The sequence below is a fragment of the Moschus berezovskii genome, chromosome 26 (assembly GCF_049115385.1).
Source record: "Moschus berezovskii isolate FMDL1 chromosome 26, NW_MosBer_1.0, whole genome shotgun sequence".
Taxonomy (NCBI): domain Eukaryota; kingdom Metazoa; phylum Chordata; class Mammalia; order Artiodactyla; family Moschidae; genus Moschus; species Moschus berezovskii.
The window spans coordinates 7,849,861-7,868,437 of NC_142485.1; the positions used below are offsets into that span (position 1 = coordinate 7,849,861).

General features: G+C 45.4%; 1 protein-coding gene and 1 pseudogene across 2 annotated transcripts in view; one reads left to right on the forward strand and one right to left on the reverse strand.

The window, feature by feature from the left end:
• HOOK3 (hook microtubule tethering protein 3) overlaps positions 1-18,577 on the reverse strand; it is an 87,549-nt gene that overhangs the window by 66,669 nt on the left and 2,303 nt on the right. Inside the window, exon 2 of one of the 2 annotated variants that reach the window (XM_055416674.2) lies at positions 12,902-12,987. In XM_055416674.2, the coding sequence (XP_055272649.1) occupies positions 12,902-12,987 (86 nt within the window). Of the gene's footprint in view, positions 1-12,901; positions 12,988-18,577 lie in introns of those variants that run through there. The other variant, XM_088832532.1, reaches the window with a different exon arrangement.
• On the forward strand, positions 13,136-13,615 carry LOC148773729 (large ribosomal subunit protein eL24 pseudogene; annotated as a pseudogene).

Genomic DNA, 18,577 nt, shown 5'->3' on the forward strand with positions numbered 1-18,577 from the left:
AAGAGTCAATATACAATGAATAATGCAATAGATGAGATCAGAAACACTCTGGAGGGAACAAACAATAGAATAACAGAGGCAGAAGACAGGATTAGCGAACTAGAAGATAAAATTGTAGAAATAAATGAAACAGAGAGGAAAAAAGAAAAACGAATTAAAAGAAATGAGGACAATATTAGAGACCTCTGGGACAATGTTAAACGCTCCAACATTCGAATCATAGGAGTCCCAGAAGAAGAAGACAAAAAGAAAGACCATGAGAGAATACTTGAGGAGATAATAGTTGAAAACTTCCCTAAAATAGGGAAAGAAATAATCACCCAAGTCCAAGAAACCCAGAGAGTCCCCAACAGGATAAACCCAAGGCGAAATACTCCAAGACACATATTAATCAAATTAACAAAGATCAAACACAAAGAACAAATATTAAAAGCAGCAAGGGAAAAGCAGCAAATAACACATAAGGGGATTCCCATAAGGATAACAGCTGATCTTTCAACAGAAACTCTTCAGGCCAGAAGGGAGTGGCAAGACATACTTAAAGTGATGAAAGAAAATACCCTACAGCCCAGATTATTATACCCAGCAAGGATCTCATTCAAATATGAAGGAGAAATCAAAAGCTTTACAGACAAGCAAAAGCTGAGGGAATTCAGCATCACCAAACCAGCTCTCCAACAAATGCTAAAGGATCTTCTCTAGACAGGAAACACAGAAAGAGTGTATAAACTTGAACCCAAAGTAATAAAGAAAATGGCTACGGGATCGTAGTTATCAATAATTACCTTAAACGTAAATGGGTTGAAATTTTCAAAAAGGCTAGGAAACAATTCTCATAGCCATCAATAGTTCAGTGTTGAGTTCATGAATAGTTTTTAAAGTTTGGGACAAACTGTAGTATTTGCTATTTGAAGTACTATTTGTAATTGGCATATTACGATGTAACATTGGTCTTCATTTCCAACTTAAAACGCCTAAAAATGTCTAACAGGTTTTTAGATTTGTGAATTTTAGTTGAAATGTATTTTACGATGTTACTAAACCTGCAGAAATATTGAAATATTTCAGAGAACTTATTCACTGTACATTTAATTTATTTTATTTATAAAAGTTATGAACTGTAGAAAGTTTTACTTGTTGGGTCAAATGCTTGTTGCTTCAAATGCTTGTTGCATTTGAAGTGCTAGTTACAAGAAAATCAAATACCTTCAATGTATAAATGCTATTAAGTTTTTAAAGGACTCTGGAGTATAAGTAAGTTTGTTTAAAGAAATTTAGTCTATTCAACCTGAATCAGCTCTGTCAAACATTAATTAAAAGCCTCATTTTAAAAAAATAAATAAATAAATAAATAATGGTGGTGGGAGGGAGGGTTGGGAAGCTGGCTGGAGGTAGAGGTGGTGAAGTTTATAAATCTAATTAAAAATGAAGTTGCATTTCCATTTTCCAAATCCACCCATCCACCAGCGTACTGTGTCACTAGACATTATGTACGATTTTACTTTGCGACAGAAACCATTACATTTAAAAATTCATTACAGCAAGGTGAGTTAGACACATGATGGATGCAGCTTTAATTCTGCCATATATTATTACAGTTAAAATGTAAATGATGAAAAATATTTTGTGCTTATCAGCATTTATGTGGAAATGTGTTTTACAGTGATATATGATGTTATATTTCTATTATTGTGATGAAAAAAAAAGCAATACAAAAAGACGAAGTGTTTATTAAAACATGAAAAAAAAAAAAGAAATAAATGGTTTTGCAGCACTGAAGAGATTATAGAAAGTAAATAAGCTAGATCAGACCTGTTTTATGTAGTAATTTTATAGTTTATTTTAATTATTTCAGTTGTAAAATATTGTTATACTGTTAATTAGTTCTGATTGTTCATATTAAACTATTGTAATGCAAAAAAATAAATAAATAAAATTAAAACAAAACAAAACAAAAAAGATAAAAAAAAAAAATAAAACACAGGTTGGCACTGCAAAAAAAAAAAAAGAACTAGACCAAGGATAGGAAGGCATCTGGATGGTACTCGCCTGACCTTCCCCTTTGCTTCTGCTCATCCATAAGTTTTCTCTCTGAATACCAGTTTTTTCTGTTTCTCCACACATGCTCCAAGTCTTCAGCATGCCAGTTCAAGGACAGAGTTTTGAAGAGCAGTCCCAAGCCAATCCCATTTCTAAATTCCCAGGAAACTGCAAACGATGAAGCCAGAGTCTGTTTCCATCCCCAGTCTGACTGACATGACCAGAAGGATGGAGTGGGACACACACTGGGGAGACAATCCCCCCAAAAAAGAGGCCTCTTGGCTTAAAACCTCTTGCAACAAAAGATTATGGAAAGAAAAAACGACACTGTAAGTGAATTCTACTAAAATATTAAAGAATTACCATGAAAATAATTCAGAAAATAAAAAATTTCATATTTTAAATACTTAAATCATTGAAAAAGTCATAATCTAAAAATCATTATCACTGCCAGCCAAGTAACAGTCTTTCCAAATAAGGATTCACGAGCAGGGCAACTTGTGAGTCTGGTGCTAAGTGGGAGATGCTCACCCAAAGCCAAAGGCACACTTGACTTACTGGTTGAGTTGCGATTCAGGGTCACATAACTAAGAGACTTCTATCACAACAGAAAACCCCTTAACTTATAAAAAAAGAATGCTTTAAAACGTTTAAGAAACTATACACTCTGAGAACTCCAAGACTATGGAATACTTCATTTACAATTTAGTGTAACATGAATCGAAGGACTTGGAGAAGTCTGAATAAAATGTTTCAAGCCAAGCACTATGATACAGTTTGTTTCTTCCTAAAAGGACCACCGCATCAGAACCCCAAAATGGGGCCTGAGCAAAGAAGGACAGCCCAGGCAGCTGTCACTACCCTGTACTCAGCACCGGGAGCGTCCGAGCCACGAAGCCCGGCACTCCGCGCTCATGGTGGCCCTGCCAGGAAGGCTATCAGTGTCCCCGCGCGACACTGCGGAACGTCGGACTCAGAAGGTGAGTGACCGCCCCACACTCACGCAGGTAAGCGGCACAGCTAGGGTGCTGCCATTTCTCTGACAACAGGTGAGTAGTCCCGGCCATCGCTGTCCACCAAGCACCTCGGGTCTGACACACGGCAGTCCCCACGGATACCTGTGCACCGAACAACGTTTGGAAAGAGTCACAGCGCTTTTACTGAATAAGCTTCCAATCTGCCACTTGGGCGGAACACAACAACAGGAGTGCACAGACCTAAACTACGACACGAACTATCTATGAGATAGAACAGACCCATGGACGCAGAGAACAGCCTGGGGATGAGGCAATGGGGGAGGGCTGGGGGGGAGGTCGGGGCTGGCAGACGGAAACTATTTCACGGAGAACGGATAAACAACGAGGTCTTCCTGTACAGCCCAGGGGACTATACTCAACATCCTGGGAGAAATCATAATGGAAAAGAGTATTTTTTAAAAAGAACGTGTATGTAAAGCTGAGTCACTTGGCTGCACAGCAGTAATTCATGCAACACCGTAAACCACCTATACTTCAATTAAAAACAAAAAGGGAGTAGTAGTCCCTAGCCGGCTTCCATTCAAAGTGACTTTCTGTCGTCATGAACTTTGCCTCCGTGTGCCGGCATCCAGCCATAACTCTGTTTCTCTACGCTGTTGACAATTTCCAGTGTTTTTTCAAAACCCCTAATTAACGTTCTCAGGCGAGGATCAAACACCATAAAGGCAATCTTCTCCAAAATCGTAACAGATTATAGTTCTGCACAGATATGTAACCAACAAGGGATAATCTTACTGGGAGTGTTCCTCATGAGTAAGGGACTATCTTTAGCTTCTTACTATGTCCTGACTCCTGCTAAGAAAACAACATAAACCAACCACAACACATACAGAACCATTTCCTCGACTTCCAGTAACACATCTACTATAGCTTCTCTGGCACAACTTAAGCTTAAGGAAAAGCCCATTAATTTTAATCCTTCATGTAATTCCACAAATACACTATCTTCCTGTAGTCAACTGCCTCCACAGAAACCAAAACATTAAATTTTATTTCTACCGCTGAAATTATTAAAGTACCACAATATGCTTCCTGAATCCCCCAAATGAAGACGAGGTCTGAAACAAACACTGCAGTTTGATTTAATTTAATAAGGCATTTAGAAAAACCGGAGTATAGTTCCTTTGCAGTGCTCTGTCTGTTTCTACTATGCAACAAAGTGAGTCAGCTACATCATACAAACATCCTTGATATGGCATTTTTAGAAGCGAACTTCACTATTTTTTTAAATAGATGTGTTGATTCTTAGGTCTGTTTTCTCGTGATCTGTTCACTACACAAAACGATCATTTTGGTCCCCTGCCATCAAATGGATATTGAAGAGTTAGCTATGATATTTATATTTTGCATCCTTAATGACAACAAATAAAGTGAACTGTGCTTCAGCCCCGGCTGTGTCTGAATGAGCGATACAGGCACAGAAGGGACAGGCTCCATCTAAGTTAAGGCAGGCGATCCGGTCCCTCAGGCCAAGAGCCCTTCCGCCACTGTCCACAGCCTGACCGTCATTTCATCTCCTTTCTTTCCCCTCATTCTCGGTCTCTGAAATATAAGACCTGACGGCACTGAGAGGCACCTCTTACCACTTCTGATCTGGCTCTTTCAATCAATACGTGGTTGTGGTGGAACAAGAAATAGGTTTGGTCTTTGTCTCCGGTTCCTGGGGTTGAACTCCTAAAACCCTGTGAGTTTCCTGAGTGATGGGGTGTCTTTTACAATTCATCGTGAGCCGTTTGCAGCCATACCCAAGCTAATGCTAACGGGATGACTCACTGTGGGACCCCTAGACAGCTTGAGGACCACTGCTGGTCCTAGAAGAACATACAGCCCCACCTCCAACCTCCAGGAAGGGATGGAGATAAAGCTCAAACTCATGGCTAGAGTTCACTCATGGCTCTGTAGTGAAACCCCCGAATAAACTCCATATAACAGGGTTCAGGAGCCTCGGGTGGGTGAGCACAGCCCTGTGTTGGGAGGGCAGTGGGCCTGGGTGGGGCACGGAGCTTTGCTCTGCCCTCAACCCCATGCTCCCCTGGGGATCTCTTTCATTTGGCTCCTAAGTTGGATCCTTTACAATAAAACTGTTATCGTAAGCACAGGGCTTCCCTGAGTTTTGTGTCATTCTCGCAAATATCAAACGTGAGGGGGTTCATAGGAACTCCAGCATTTGCAGTTGGCTGGGCAGGAGTTTGGTGCCCTAGGACCCCGACCACATCCACGTGGCGTCTGCAGTGGGGGTGGTCCTGTGGGATTGGGCCTTAATGCTAAGTCTGCCCTAAGTGTCAGAATCAAAGGATTTTGACCTCAACTTGTGGGGCCTGAGTCACCTTGGGATGTTGGCGTCAGGGAAACCTGATGGAAAATGACGTAAGAGTGGGGAACTCTTCATGGAGATAAACGATAAAAGAAGATAAAAGTTGCTTTCTTTTCATTTCAAAGTCAACGTTTATAATTCCACATTCATTCACTCAGCTAACGTTTACAGAACACCTACTGCAGAGCCAGACAAGTGAGTCTGGAAGGTGAGGGTGGCAGCAAGTTAAACAGGTGGTCGAGTGGTGGGGGCGGGTACATGGGGAGACGGACGGCTATCAGGGGGCCTGGCGGCTGGTGAGGAGCAGCAGCATTTGGAGGTCTGACAGACAAACATTGGAGACAGCGGGCCGGGCCGTGCAAAAGCCCTGGGGCGGGAGACGCATGAGGATGAGCCTGGAGCCCGTGCGGGAAAGAACACAGGAAAGTGAGGTCAGGACGGGCCAAGTGTGCAGCTCACGTGGGCTCTGATGTGTCACTGTGGGCCCTCGGTTTTCACCCCGAGTGACCTGGGGCGCCAGGGCTGGCCTGAAGCTGGACACCTGACCAAGAAGCCCTCTGGCTGCTGCACGCACGTCAGCCTGAACGCAGGCAACTGCAGAGACAGCGATGCTAGTCTGGAAATTAACACGATCAGGGTGGCCAGACCAATACAGCAGCAGGAAAGCGAGTCATTTTCATCAAAGACCTTTTTCAGTCCTGAAAATTCCACAACACACCTCTGATAAGTGAGGCATTTACCTGTACCTCACCCACCACGGTTCTGACGCTACACCTCACATAACAAAGAAATGCTCCCAGAATACCACCTGATGATCAGTCTACATTCAGATCTCCTCCATCACATCCTTGAGGTGTCTTTGTTCAAACAAAACCCAAGAGTCATGCACCACACTTGCTTTTGTTTTTGAAGCTGTGGTAAGAACACTTAACATGAGCTCTGCCCGCTCAAGAGACATTCGAGGTCGGAGTTCAGTCCTGTTAGCCACAGGTGCAGCGCAGCACGGCAGACCAAGGGCTTGTGCGTCGCGTGGAACAGAAACTTTATACTTGTAGAATAGCAACTCCCCGTTTCCCCAAATCCCAGTCCCTGGCAGCCACCGCTCCACAAGTCTGACCACGTCAAACACCTCCCGGATGTCACGGGTGGAGTCTGGCCTCCTGGTAGCTGGTCGGCTACCACCTGGGCACGACATCCTCAGGGGTGTCATGCTGCTGCCCATGGTAGATCTTCCAAGAAGAGCCATCTGACGTGTTCGGTCAGTGTCTGTCTGTCCAGGCTCTTTGATCTGTCAACTGTCCCGCAAAACAGCCCACTTTCTGGATTTGTCTAACTCTTTCCACGTGACTTACTTTCACCACTTCCTCTGTAGTTCTCTGTCATCTAGAAGTCAGATCTAAAGGCTAGATTTAGCAATAATTTAAAAATGTGGCCGTCAGTATCTGCTATGGGTTGGATGTGGGATGTGGAGAAATAGAAGGAGAGGGAGGTTTTAAGGTCCGAGCAGCTCAAGGCCAGCAATACCAACCACTGAAACGAGCGGATGTCTGACTGAGTGGGCCTGGGCAGAAGGCAGGGCTCAGCTTCAGATGTGATGACTCTGAGATGTCTTTCAGATCCGACCGGAGATGCTGAGCCTGGACCAAGTTCTGCTGCCAGAGGAGAGATTCACGCTGGAGATAAAATCTGAGCATCATCAGGATACAGATGATATTCCAGGCCGTGAGACTAATCATCAAGAGCTGAAGCAGACCAAAGAGAAGAGAAGAGGGGTGAGGCCTGAGTCTAGGCTCTGCACCCTCAGGAGGGAGCACAGGAGACAGAGAGCAGCCCCGGAAATGCAGGCCACCCGCGAGACAGGGGGCAACCCTGCCAGCCCCAGCACCGCGGAGGCCCAACGCGAGGGACTGTGTCACAGGGAAGCGGCAGCAAGCAGATGAGCATCTGCCCCTGGAGTGCTCTCATCGGTCCCAGCGAGGACTGAGGGATCCTTGCAGCGTTCCGGCCGGTCCAGGCGAGGACGGAGAACGGCATCAGCGGCACGCAGACAACCGATATCCCGAACAAGAGCAGCTCCAACGTGATGGTGGGGACACTCTGCCGGAAGTGGATGTGAGAGAGGCGGGATGCGGGGGGAGTCCGGGACAGACGCCCCGCCGGGAGGAGGACCCGCGTGCTGGCAGACAGGAGCAGGGTCCTGCGAAGTCTGTTTAAAGACACAGAAGCCTGCTGGTCGATGTGACCCCGCAGAGCAGGGGAGGCCGTGGGTGTTGAAAAGAGGGCAATGGGAAAAGCGACGCTCCTGAGCAGGTCAGAGGTGAGGGGAGCCAGCACAGGGCCCGCAGGTGCAGACGTGACGACGGGACTGCAGCCCACAGGCGGCAATGGGCAGCGAGGGGGGAGTCGGGGATGCCAGGGAGATTTTCTTGTGTGTGTCTCAAGCTTCTCAGAAGTATGATTGCCCCTACCTTAGAAGGTGATCAGAGGAGCGAGGGGGGATGTGGTGCTGGGGGTCTGCAGACGGGACAGTGGGAGGTGGTCCCCCAGAAGAAGGAGACAGCAGGGCTGGGGTGGCATTGATACCGGGGACCAAGGGTTCGTGCCGGGAGACGTAGAATGACGCATCCCAGCATGTCAGTGTTTTTACCAGCCAGGTTCAGCTGCATCACAGACCTAATATAAGCACTGAAACTATAAAAAACTATAAAACTTCTAGAGGAAAACACAGGAGAAAATTTTAGTGACCCTGGGTCTGGTAAAGGTTTTTTCAGTTCAGTTCAGTTCAGACGCTCAGTCGTGTCCGACTCTTTGCAACCCCATGAATCACAGCATGCCAAGCCTCCCTGTCCATCACCAACTCCTGGAGTTCACTCAAAATCATGTCCATCGAGTAGGTGACACCATCCAGCCATCTCATTCTCTGTCGTCCCCTTCTCCTCCCTCCCCCAACCCCTCCCAGCATCAGAGTCTTTTCCAGTGAGTCAACTCGTCGCATGAGGTGGCCAAAGTATTGGAGGTTCAGCTTCAGCATCAGTCCTTCCAATGAACACCCAGGACTGATCTCCTTTAGAATGGACTGGTTGGATCTCCTTGCAGTCCAAGGGACTCTCAAGAGTCTTCTCCAGCACCACAGTTCAAAAGCATCAATTCTTCGGCGATCAGCTTTCTTCACAGTCCAACTCTCACCTCCATAAATGACCACAGGAAAAACCATAGCCTTGACTAGACGGACCTTTGTTGGCAAAGTGCAGTATTACTCAGCCATAAAGAAGGAAACAACACCGTCTGCAGCAACCTGGATACAACTAGAGACTATCATACTAAGGGGAGGGAGTCAAAGAGAAAGACAAGTACTGCATGGTATCACTCCTATGCGGACTCTAGATGTGGCACAAATGAACCTGCCCATGAAACAGGAACGGACGCACAGACACAAAACAAACTTTGTTTACCAAAGGGGAGAAAGGGCAGACGGCAGACAGATTAGGAGTTTGGGGTTAGTAGATATAAACTACCACATATAAAATAAAGTCCTGCTGTGTAGCGCAGGGACCTATACATAACAAACTGCAATAAACTCTAATAGAAAAGAATATATTAAATATATGTGTATAACCGAATCACCCTGCTGTACACCGAAAGCTAACACAGCTTTGTGAATCAATTATATTCGGTTTTAAAAAATATAAAAAAAGCTACCACAAACTGTTCACCAAAGGAGATATACATATATGTGTATATATACACACACACGAAAAAATGCCCAACGTCACTAGTCATATCATTTTGAGCGAAATACACATAAACCCCACAGTGATGTACCCCTAGACAGCCACTAGAATGGCTATAATGAAAAACACCAGCTTCAGCAAGGGTTGCTGAGGCCGTGGGGCAACCGGAAGACTCACACACTGCTTGTGGAAACGTGAATGGTGCACTCACTTCGGAAACAGACTGGCAGCTTCTTGAATATCAAACATACAACCAGTCATTTCACCCTTACATGGAATTTTGCCCAAGAGAAATGAAAGTGTATGTCCATACAAAGATGGGGACGCCAATGCTCACAGCATTTGTGGTCGACTGTGATGCTAACAGAGCCTCACTCTATCTGTAACAGCCCAGACTACAGCAGCCCAGGAGTGGAGGGACTACAGTGTGCCTGTGCAATGGAACAGGCGTGCACTCCAGTAAAACAGGCAACAATATGGGCGAATCTCAGGTTATGTTGCAGGAAAAGAAGCCACCACCTCTCCCTCTAAAGGCAAAACATACTATGAGCCTATTTACATAACTCTCTATAAAATGCAAATTAATCAACAAAAAGCAAATCCATGGTTGCCCTGGGGATGTGGAAGGGTGGGGGGTGCTGGGAGGAGGGGCTGAGAAAAATGATTGATATGCTCGTTATCTTGACAGTTTCCTGGGCATCTCCACCAGTTAAAAAAAAAAACAAAAACCATCAAATTCCACCCTACAAATGTGCGATTCACTGCACATCACTTTGATTTCAACAGAGCTATCTAAAAAATGAGGGGTAAGCCCTCAAAAGAAATGAACTGGAGGACGAGCCAGGAAGAGACAAGGAGGAATCTTAAATGCGCATTATTAAGTGAAAGCAGTCAGTCTACATCCTGTGTGACCGGAAAAGGCCGAACAGTGGAGACAATAAAAAGATCAGTGACGGGGGTTGGGGGGTGACTAGGCAGAGCTCTGGGATTTTCAGAGCAGATGCTATTCTCCGTGCGGCTGTAACGAAATTCAGAGTGAATGCGGCCGTGAACTAGGGACTCGGGGATGACGATGCTTCCACACAGGCTCAGCAATGGTAACAAACGTCCCACGCCGTGGGGACTCTGACAGCGGGGGAGGGTCTGTGTGGGGTGCGGCACGGAGCAGGTGGGAACTCACCAGACTGTTCACTCGGTTTTTAAAAACTTATCTTACTGTAGTAAGATATACGTATGACTTGCCATCCAGACCATTTTTAAGCTCAGAGGCATGAAGTATGTTCACACTGTTGTCCGACCATCACCACCATCCAGATCCAGAACTTTCTCACCGTCTGGTACTGAACCTTTTTTCCACTCAGTTTTGCTGTGAAACTAAAACTGCTCCAAAAAACAAAGTCTACTGATTAAAAACAAAAAACAGGGAGAGGTGAACCTACATGGGCAAACAGCAAGAGAGGATGCAGCAGCAAGATGCTGGAAGCAGAAAAGCAGATGAGCAGAAAATGACTTGAGAGAGGAAAATGAGCTGTACTAACAATAAGCATACTATGAATATGTCTGATAAAATTTCTACTAAAACAACAGAAAAGATCCAGTTCTTTACCGCTCGGCTCAGACAAAATGAAGAGACCTGCCCTCTCTCTAGGCACCCACATTTTGCAGGCGTTCCTGGGGTCGCCCTGGTCCCTCTGCTGGTTAGATGTTCTGACCAACAGCTGAACATTGGAGGTCTTCAAGGCTCATGTACACGTATGTTCTTCTTACTCCATATTCTTCCCTGACCGGTGTAATAATCCACACTCACAGCTTCCATTGAGAGACACCCAAATGGACATCTACCTCTTGGACTCTTCTGAATGCCAGCCCTGAAGAGTCGCCTGCTAACTTTGAAACTTTCACAACTTTCTCTGCAGCGCTTGTTATATAAGCAAGTTTGTTTCCATAGTTATTTAAAAATCCGTTTCTCTGCAGGTTATAAACTCTCTGAACACAATTACCCTGTGGTCTGTGCTCCGCCCTTGTGTCACCAGCGCTGGACAGAGTAGCTGTTCAGTAAGTATCAAACTGACAGAGGAGGAAGCTTCTGTGAAGCCCTATGACGCAATTATTTAAAACAGATAATACAGAACAACATGGATGAGTCATGCAGACATTATGTTGAAACAATCAGACACAAAAGACTACCAACTGTAAGATTCCACTTGTAAGAAGGATGGTGTGGAACTCAGACTCATGGCTATCTTGGAGACAAGGTATTGATTACGGAAGGGCACGCAGGGAACCATCTGGGAGCCTGAAATGTTACACAGTTCTACCTGGGTGGTGGTCACACCAATGTGTGCACATATCCATGCATACGCATACAATACATACAAACAGTTCTCAGGCACGGACCCCTAATGTGAAAGGCAGGCAGATTCCCTGAAATGCAGGCGTCTGAGTTGTTTTTCAGATGAGCAGCTCAACACAGCTCCCTTCAAGGTGAGCAACAGCAAGAAGCCTTCAGTGATGACACTGGTCCTCAACCGAGCTGTAGGAAACCTCAGCAAGTCACAGGCAAATTTCTCACTGTCTCAGGCTTCAACAGACAACCGTGTCCCCCAGATCGCATCACACCTAATGACATCATAAATTCACAGGTAATTCACTTGAAAGTTCCTAGGTCAAAAGTTCAAGACAACCTAATAATATCAATTTTATAACTATTATGCTTTCAAAGTGCTTAGAAGGAAAGAACTGGGATTATTTTATATCATATATCCCAAACAAGTATCTCACTCCTTCTATTAGTCAGTAAACAGAGCACGCACGATACAGACGGAACCAACAGAGATGCTGACATTTGACTATTTTGGATCCACAAAGAAGGGCATTTTCAGATGGCTCACTCCAAAACCAGGTACTGTCCTGGGTGCCAGGATACAGCAATGAACAGAAGAAACCTCCCACCTCCAGGTGGAGCTTACGTGTGTGTGTGTCGGTGTACGTGTCTCCACAGATGGGTGTCTGCGAAAGCTGCTGCTGCTAAGTAGCTTCAGTCATGTCCGACTCTGTGCGACCCCACAGACGGCAGCCCACCAGGCTCCCCCGTCCCTGGGATTCTCCAGGCAAGAACACTGGAGTGGGTTGCCATTTCCTTCTCCAATGTATGAAAGTGAAAGTGAAGTCGCTCAGTCGTGTCTGACTCTTAGCGACCCCATGGACTGCAGCCCACCAGGCTCTTCCATCCATGGGATTTTCCAAGCAAGAGTACTGGAGTGGGTTGCCATTGCCTTCTCCGCTGCAAAAGCAGCAGGTAACAAGCAAAATACATGGCATATGAGATGGTGCTACCTACCTCTGGAAGCACACAGAAGGTTAACAGGGACACAGAACATGGGGCACGCCTTTCCTTTATTTTATAAACAAAACATATTTATAAAATATAAATATATAAGCCCTGCTGATAAGACATCTGGGCAGAGTCCTACAGAAAGAGGAAGCCTCTTAACAGCGTTCTAGAATGGCAAAATTGGGATGCTAACATGAAAATGTCTGCCAACTTGCTGAAAAAACACATGAAGAATTCCAAAACTGCTGGAGTATTGTAACAACTGTAGCCTTAACTACCCTGCAGCTGAAATAAGCATGGACCACCAAAACCACATGTGCTGCTCAGTTCTCAGTCTACAGGCAACTCGTGTTTCATGCGAACACTTTATCTTTTGGTCCATGTTTTCAATCTAATAAATATCCCTGTACATAACACAGAAAAAGATAAAGCGATTTATTCTTACATCTTCTGAAGAACCTGGGCCATCACAACCCCATTCGTTAAATCTTCCACGGTCTGGCATGGTGCATCCACGTTAAATGTCTGGATCTGGAAAAGAGGGGGAAAAAAAGAGAGAGAGAGAGAGAGAAAAGATTTCACGGTTAACCATACAGCAGAATTCTCAGGTTTCTTTACCTCATCTTGGGAGTTGAATACATTTATAAAAAGTGGAACAGATCTTTCCTTCTCCCTGGCATTAGCCACCCTGAAGGTGAAGCTGGGCCGTTTCAGCGGGTTCAAGGTCTACCCAGGGCATGGGGGGCGCTACGCCTGGACCGACTGGAAGGTTTTCCAGTTTCTTGATGCAAAATGTGAGCTGGCATTCTTCTCCAAGAGGAAGCCTCATCAGATCAACTGGACTGTCCTCTTCAGAAGCAAGCACAGAAAGGGACGGTCGGAAGAAATTTAAAAGAAAAGAACGTGCCATGCACTCAAATTCCAGAGGGCTGAAACAGGTGCATCTCTTGCTGATGTGATGGCCAAGAGGAAATCAACCTGAACTTCGGAAGGCTCAATGAGAAGAAGCTGGCAGGGCAGCCAAGGAAGCAAAAAAGGCTAAGCAAGCATTTAAAGGGCAGCAATGGCTGCTGCAAAGGCTCCCACGAAGGCAGCATCTCAGCAGAAGACTGGGAAGCCTGTGAAGGTTTCTGCTCCCCGAGCTGGTGGAAAACGCTAAGCTGGCAGATTGGAGTTTTAAATAAAGATGTGACTAAAAAAAAAAAAAAGCAGAACAGTAAGAAATGTTTTCCCTTACGGGGAATTTCCTGCAGGCTGCATTGCCATTTTTTCCTTTTGGTAAAAGGAACTGTGGCGGACGCTGGGCAGCTTCCCCGCATTCAGCACCCTCAGAGATAATCACCTAAGAAAGTCAGGGCACCTGTATTCCCTTTGCCAGTGACTGGCTCATGGGTGCTCAGGCAAAGACAATCTGGACCAAATGGACACAGAGAGGCTTAACGTGGGCTTCCAGGGAAGGAAAGCCAACTTCCCCTGGGGTGAATAAGGATGCTGGCAGTCTCAATGGCCACGAGCAGGCATCTGTTGGCTGTTAGGATGAGGCCAACGCAGCAAATGGCAGAGAAGACGAACAGGAAGGATGAGGTCCTGCAGGCCAAAACAGCCCCAGAACTAAACCTCAGAGCCTCCTGTGACGCAAGATCCGGCTCTTCTTTACATCTGGCCAAGCTGAGATTTCTTTCACTCAGAACCAAAGGATCGTGGGGGACTTCCTGGTGGTCCAGGGGTTAAGACTCTGCACGTCCACTGCTGGGAGCTCGGGTTTGATCCCTGGTCAGGGAACCAGGATCCTGCATGCTGCATGGGGAGCAGCTAGAAAAAAGAAAGAACCAAAACAGCTTTATACATATGTAGAAATCACAGCTACAGCTGGGTTAGACCCTCAATTCACTTTGATTTGAAACACATCATGAATTACAGCTAACATGATGTAGCTGAGAATTAGTAGCCACATTTATTTCTGAGCAAGATAACACGCCGAGCCAACAATGATTCTACTCAGCAGTGCAACCAGGACTTGGAAAGAAATCATCTCTGAGAACAGATAAAGGCTGTGCTCTGCAGTTTATAGGTTAGTAAAATGGAAGTGTACGGGCATCAGAGGATAGAACAGGGAAGAGGGTAAACGGTGGAAGACATGGTTAAAGAAGAAAGCACCATCCTGCAAATCCTCACAAGCCATGTTAGGACTTTATCCTCAGAGCAAGGGGAACAGGCAAAGGATTCTAAGCAGGAGAGGGAGGCTGAGCCATCTGCATAGTACAAGGATTGCAGCAGCTGCAGCATCAAGAAAGGCCTGACGGAGGAGGCAGGGAGGCCTGTGTTAACAGGTTTGTATGTTAACACAGTTCAATTCAGTTCAGTCACTCAGTCGTGTCCAACTCTTTGCGACCCCATGGACTGCAGCACATGAGGCTTCTCTGTCCATCATCAACTCCCGGAGCTTGCTCACACTCCTGTCCATCGAGTTGGTGATGCCATCCAACCATCTCGTCCTCTGTCGTCCCCTTCTCCTCCTGCCTTCAATCTTTCCCAGCATCAGGGTCTTTTCCAATGAGTCAGTTCTTCACATCAGGTGGCCAAAGTATTGGAGCTTCAGCTTCAGCGTCAGTCCTGCCAATGAATATTGAGGACTGATCTCCTTTAGGATGGACTGGTTGGATCTCCTTGCAGTCCAAGGGACTCTCAAGAGTCTCTCCAACACCACAGTTCAAAAGCATCAATTCTTCGGTGCTCAGCTTTCTTGTAGTCCAACTCTCACATCCACACATGACCACTGGAAAAAGCATAGCCTTGACTGCATGTTAACACAGCTGAGCTCAAACCAGGTAACAAACAACCAAAGAAACACTGCAAATAATGTTCAAGGGACCATCTGCCTTCAATACGTTTTAATTACGGGGTCATATTCCCAGAAGTAAATCTGCTGCACCAAAGTGTATGAACATTTTAAAGTTTCTGATAAATATCGCCAAGCTGCCCCTGGCAAATGTTGTAGCAATCTACTGTCCAACAGTGGGGCAGTGTCCACGTCTCTGTGCCGTGCCATCTACCAAATCTTTAAACCAAGAACTATAAACAAGTGCAGTCAGTAGCTTCTTCATATATTCTGCAAAGTCTGGTGGCTGGAGCTGGTTACACGGCGGGAACTAAGGAAATGACCTGAAAGATCGCGTAGCAAGTGACTTTCACTCGGATGTCCATTTGGGAGAGGTGATGAAAGAGGGCCTGTGAGGCCCCCCAACATTAACCTTATGGGTGGCAGAGGCTCAATATACTGTTAGTAAATGAATAAATGGACCCGATAAACATCACCTGTAGGAAATGACACTGAATTTTACTCCACACCCTCCGCCCGTTGCCTTCTCGATGATAATGTGGTGCTAACAATGTATTGAATAGTTTAAAAAGAACTAAGTACGCACTGTCATCCTACAGTTGCTGAATACATCTTTCTTGTAGGCTTAGAATAAAAAAGAGCAGCAGGCGAGTGCACACTTCACTCATCTCCTGACCCCCAGCATGACCCAGAAGACCTCTCACTGAACATACTCAGAAGATAAACAGTAACCCCAGCGACTGGACCAGTGATTAAGACTCCACGCTTCCAAAGCAGGGGGTACGGGTCTGATCCCTAGTTGGGGAAAAAGGATCCCACCTGCCGCGTGGCCGTCCCCCTCCCTTCAAAAAACAAAAGAACTAACTCCATCTCCAGGTTTGCGCCTAAACTGCTGGCCGTGTGACCTTGGATATGTCATTTTACCTCTGGCAATACCAGTTTTTCAACCTAGGAACTGGGAAAAATAGCTTCTGGAGGGGTGCTTCAAGAATGAACGAGAAAACAGATGCACATTAGGTACCTGTAGAAGCCTTAAGCCGTAGTTCCCAGACCTGGGTGTACACTGAATCAGCTGGGAAGTTGGAGAGGGCTGGGAGTCTATTTTTAACAAGTGCATCAAATACTCTTCTGTGCTAGGGCACCGGTTTGGCAGGTGGAGCCCTCTGATCTAAAGTGCTACCAGATGCAAAGGATGAAAGATCAGAAAAGTGCCACTGGGCAATCAGAAAGAAAAAACTCAATAAAGTAGGCAATTCAATAATGCAAGTAATTTACTTTTACGACTATATCTGTTTCTCTCATGGGACTTAAAACTACTTTCATTTTCATTTTTTAAATGTGGCTTCCAAACAATTATTTTCTCTGAGTTGGCTCTTGAGGTTTTTTAGCGGCTCATGAGGGTGTCCATCTCTGCCTTGAGATAAAAGTAATGCAGGTCCCAGACAGACTCTCTCTGCGGAATTCCCTTCTGAGGCGATAAAAATATTCTTGGAATTAGATAGCGGTGCTGGTTGCACAATCTGTGATCACACCTCAGAGCACTGAATTGTGCACCTCAAAAGAACTCTGCGGTATGGGTATTTTAATAAAAAAAAAAAAAAAATCTGTCACCTACCAGTTCTCGTAAACTCTTGAGTTAACATCTGCAAGGTGTTTCAGGATAGTAGTAGAATAAAATTTAAAGGTAATTGCAGGCAACCACATTAGGGCATGAAACTCTGCCTCAAGGGTCATAACCTCTCTTTTAATTCCAAGAAGATCTATTAACACCAACGGGAGCTCCACCTCACCGCCCCCACAAAATCATGAGAAGGGGAAAGCTCGAGCTCACCTGGAATGACTGTCTCCACAGCAGTGATTCTCAACCAGGAGAGAACTTGCTCTCTATGAGAAATTTCTAGTTGTAACAACTGAGTGGGAGCTATTGGTATCCAGGAGGTACAGACCAGGGATGCTGTGCCCACGACGAACATGATCCAGTCCCGACCGGCCACAATGCGAAGGCTAACAAACCCTGCTCTGGAGCAGTGGTTCTCAATGTCGGGGCTCAGGTCACTAACAGCAATACCCGGAAACCTGCTGGAAATGCAGAGTAGCCCAGCCCTCCCGAATTACAGGCTCTGGAATCTGGACCTGGCAACCAGGAGCTTGACAGGCCCTGCAATTATGTTGATCCATACTAATGCATAGGAAACACTTCTCAGTGTCACCCTGAATACAATCTGAACACAGGTGAAGTTCCTCATCCAAAGTTACCCACAGTTAGTCTGTAGCCAAGTCAGGATTTGAACCCGGGTGGTCAAATTTCAGAACCTATACTCTGAACAGGTTAAACTGGCTCTCTACTTAGGAAAAAAAAAAAAGATAAGTTAAAGCTTTTAAAAACTATGTCTTTTTGCACATCTGACTTCTTTATTTCTCCAGTAGAGGACACCAATGGTAAGTGGAACAGAGTTAGAAGGGCAGAGTGAGTGGAACGGGGGAGATATCACCACAGAAACACACCCTTCCTAACTGTAAGCACCGGTGCGCCGTTTCACAGGCCACTGCATATGAAAATTTACAAGGATGTGTTGATGTCACTGTGTGGGGATGGTTCCTGTTCCATTTAGCTTCCTGCCATTAATTGGGGGCATTCATGACTCTTTCTGGTTTTTTAGTCTTTTAACCCTAGGAAAGAGCAATCACTTCCTGCATCGCTCAAGAAAGGAGGCCTGACAGGTGCACTAGGTAGGGCAGATTTTTTCTAACAGGTAAGAGTGCATTTTGACTCAGAGGGTGGGGAGACAGGGTGAGTGGAAATTTTCTAGCACGTCCTGCTGAACTTGCTTGGTGCATCCACTTTGATTCGAATTTAAGCTTCAACTATTTACCCTACCTAGGTAGGATGATACTTTGTCTCTTAACAAACATTGGCTCTTTCAACAAAAATGTGGAACGTGGGGCTAACCTCTCTGATACAACAGCGAATTTAGTCAGCACTGGGGGCAATCAAACGTCCCACAGAAATGAATTCTGTACAGGTGGCTACAGTTATCATTTCAAGTGCCTTGATCCTATTCAACTATTTCTGGTGGAAGAACTTCTAATATGTACTATGTACCTCCAGTCTCAATCTAAATGCTGTGGAGTGAAAATAAGCTTTTATTTGATATTCAGGACCATAATTACAATGATCAGTGATTGAATGTGGAGGCTCTAACCATATATGAAGCAAGGACTGAATGACCTAGGCTGAACTTGCAGCTCTCGGGTCTTCTCTGTCACTGACAACAACGGCCT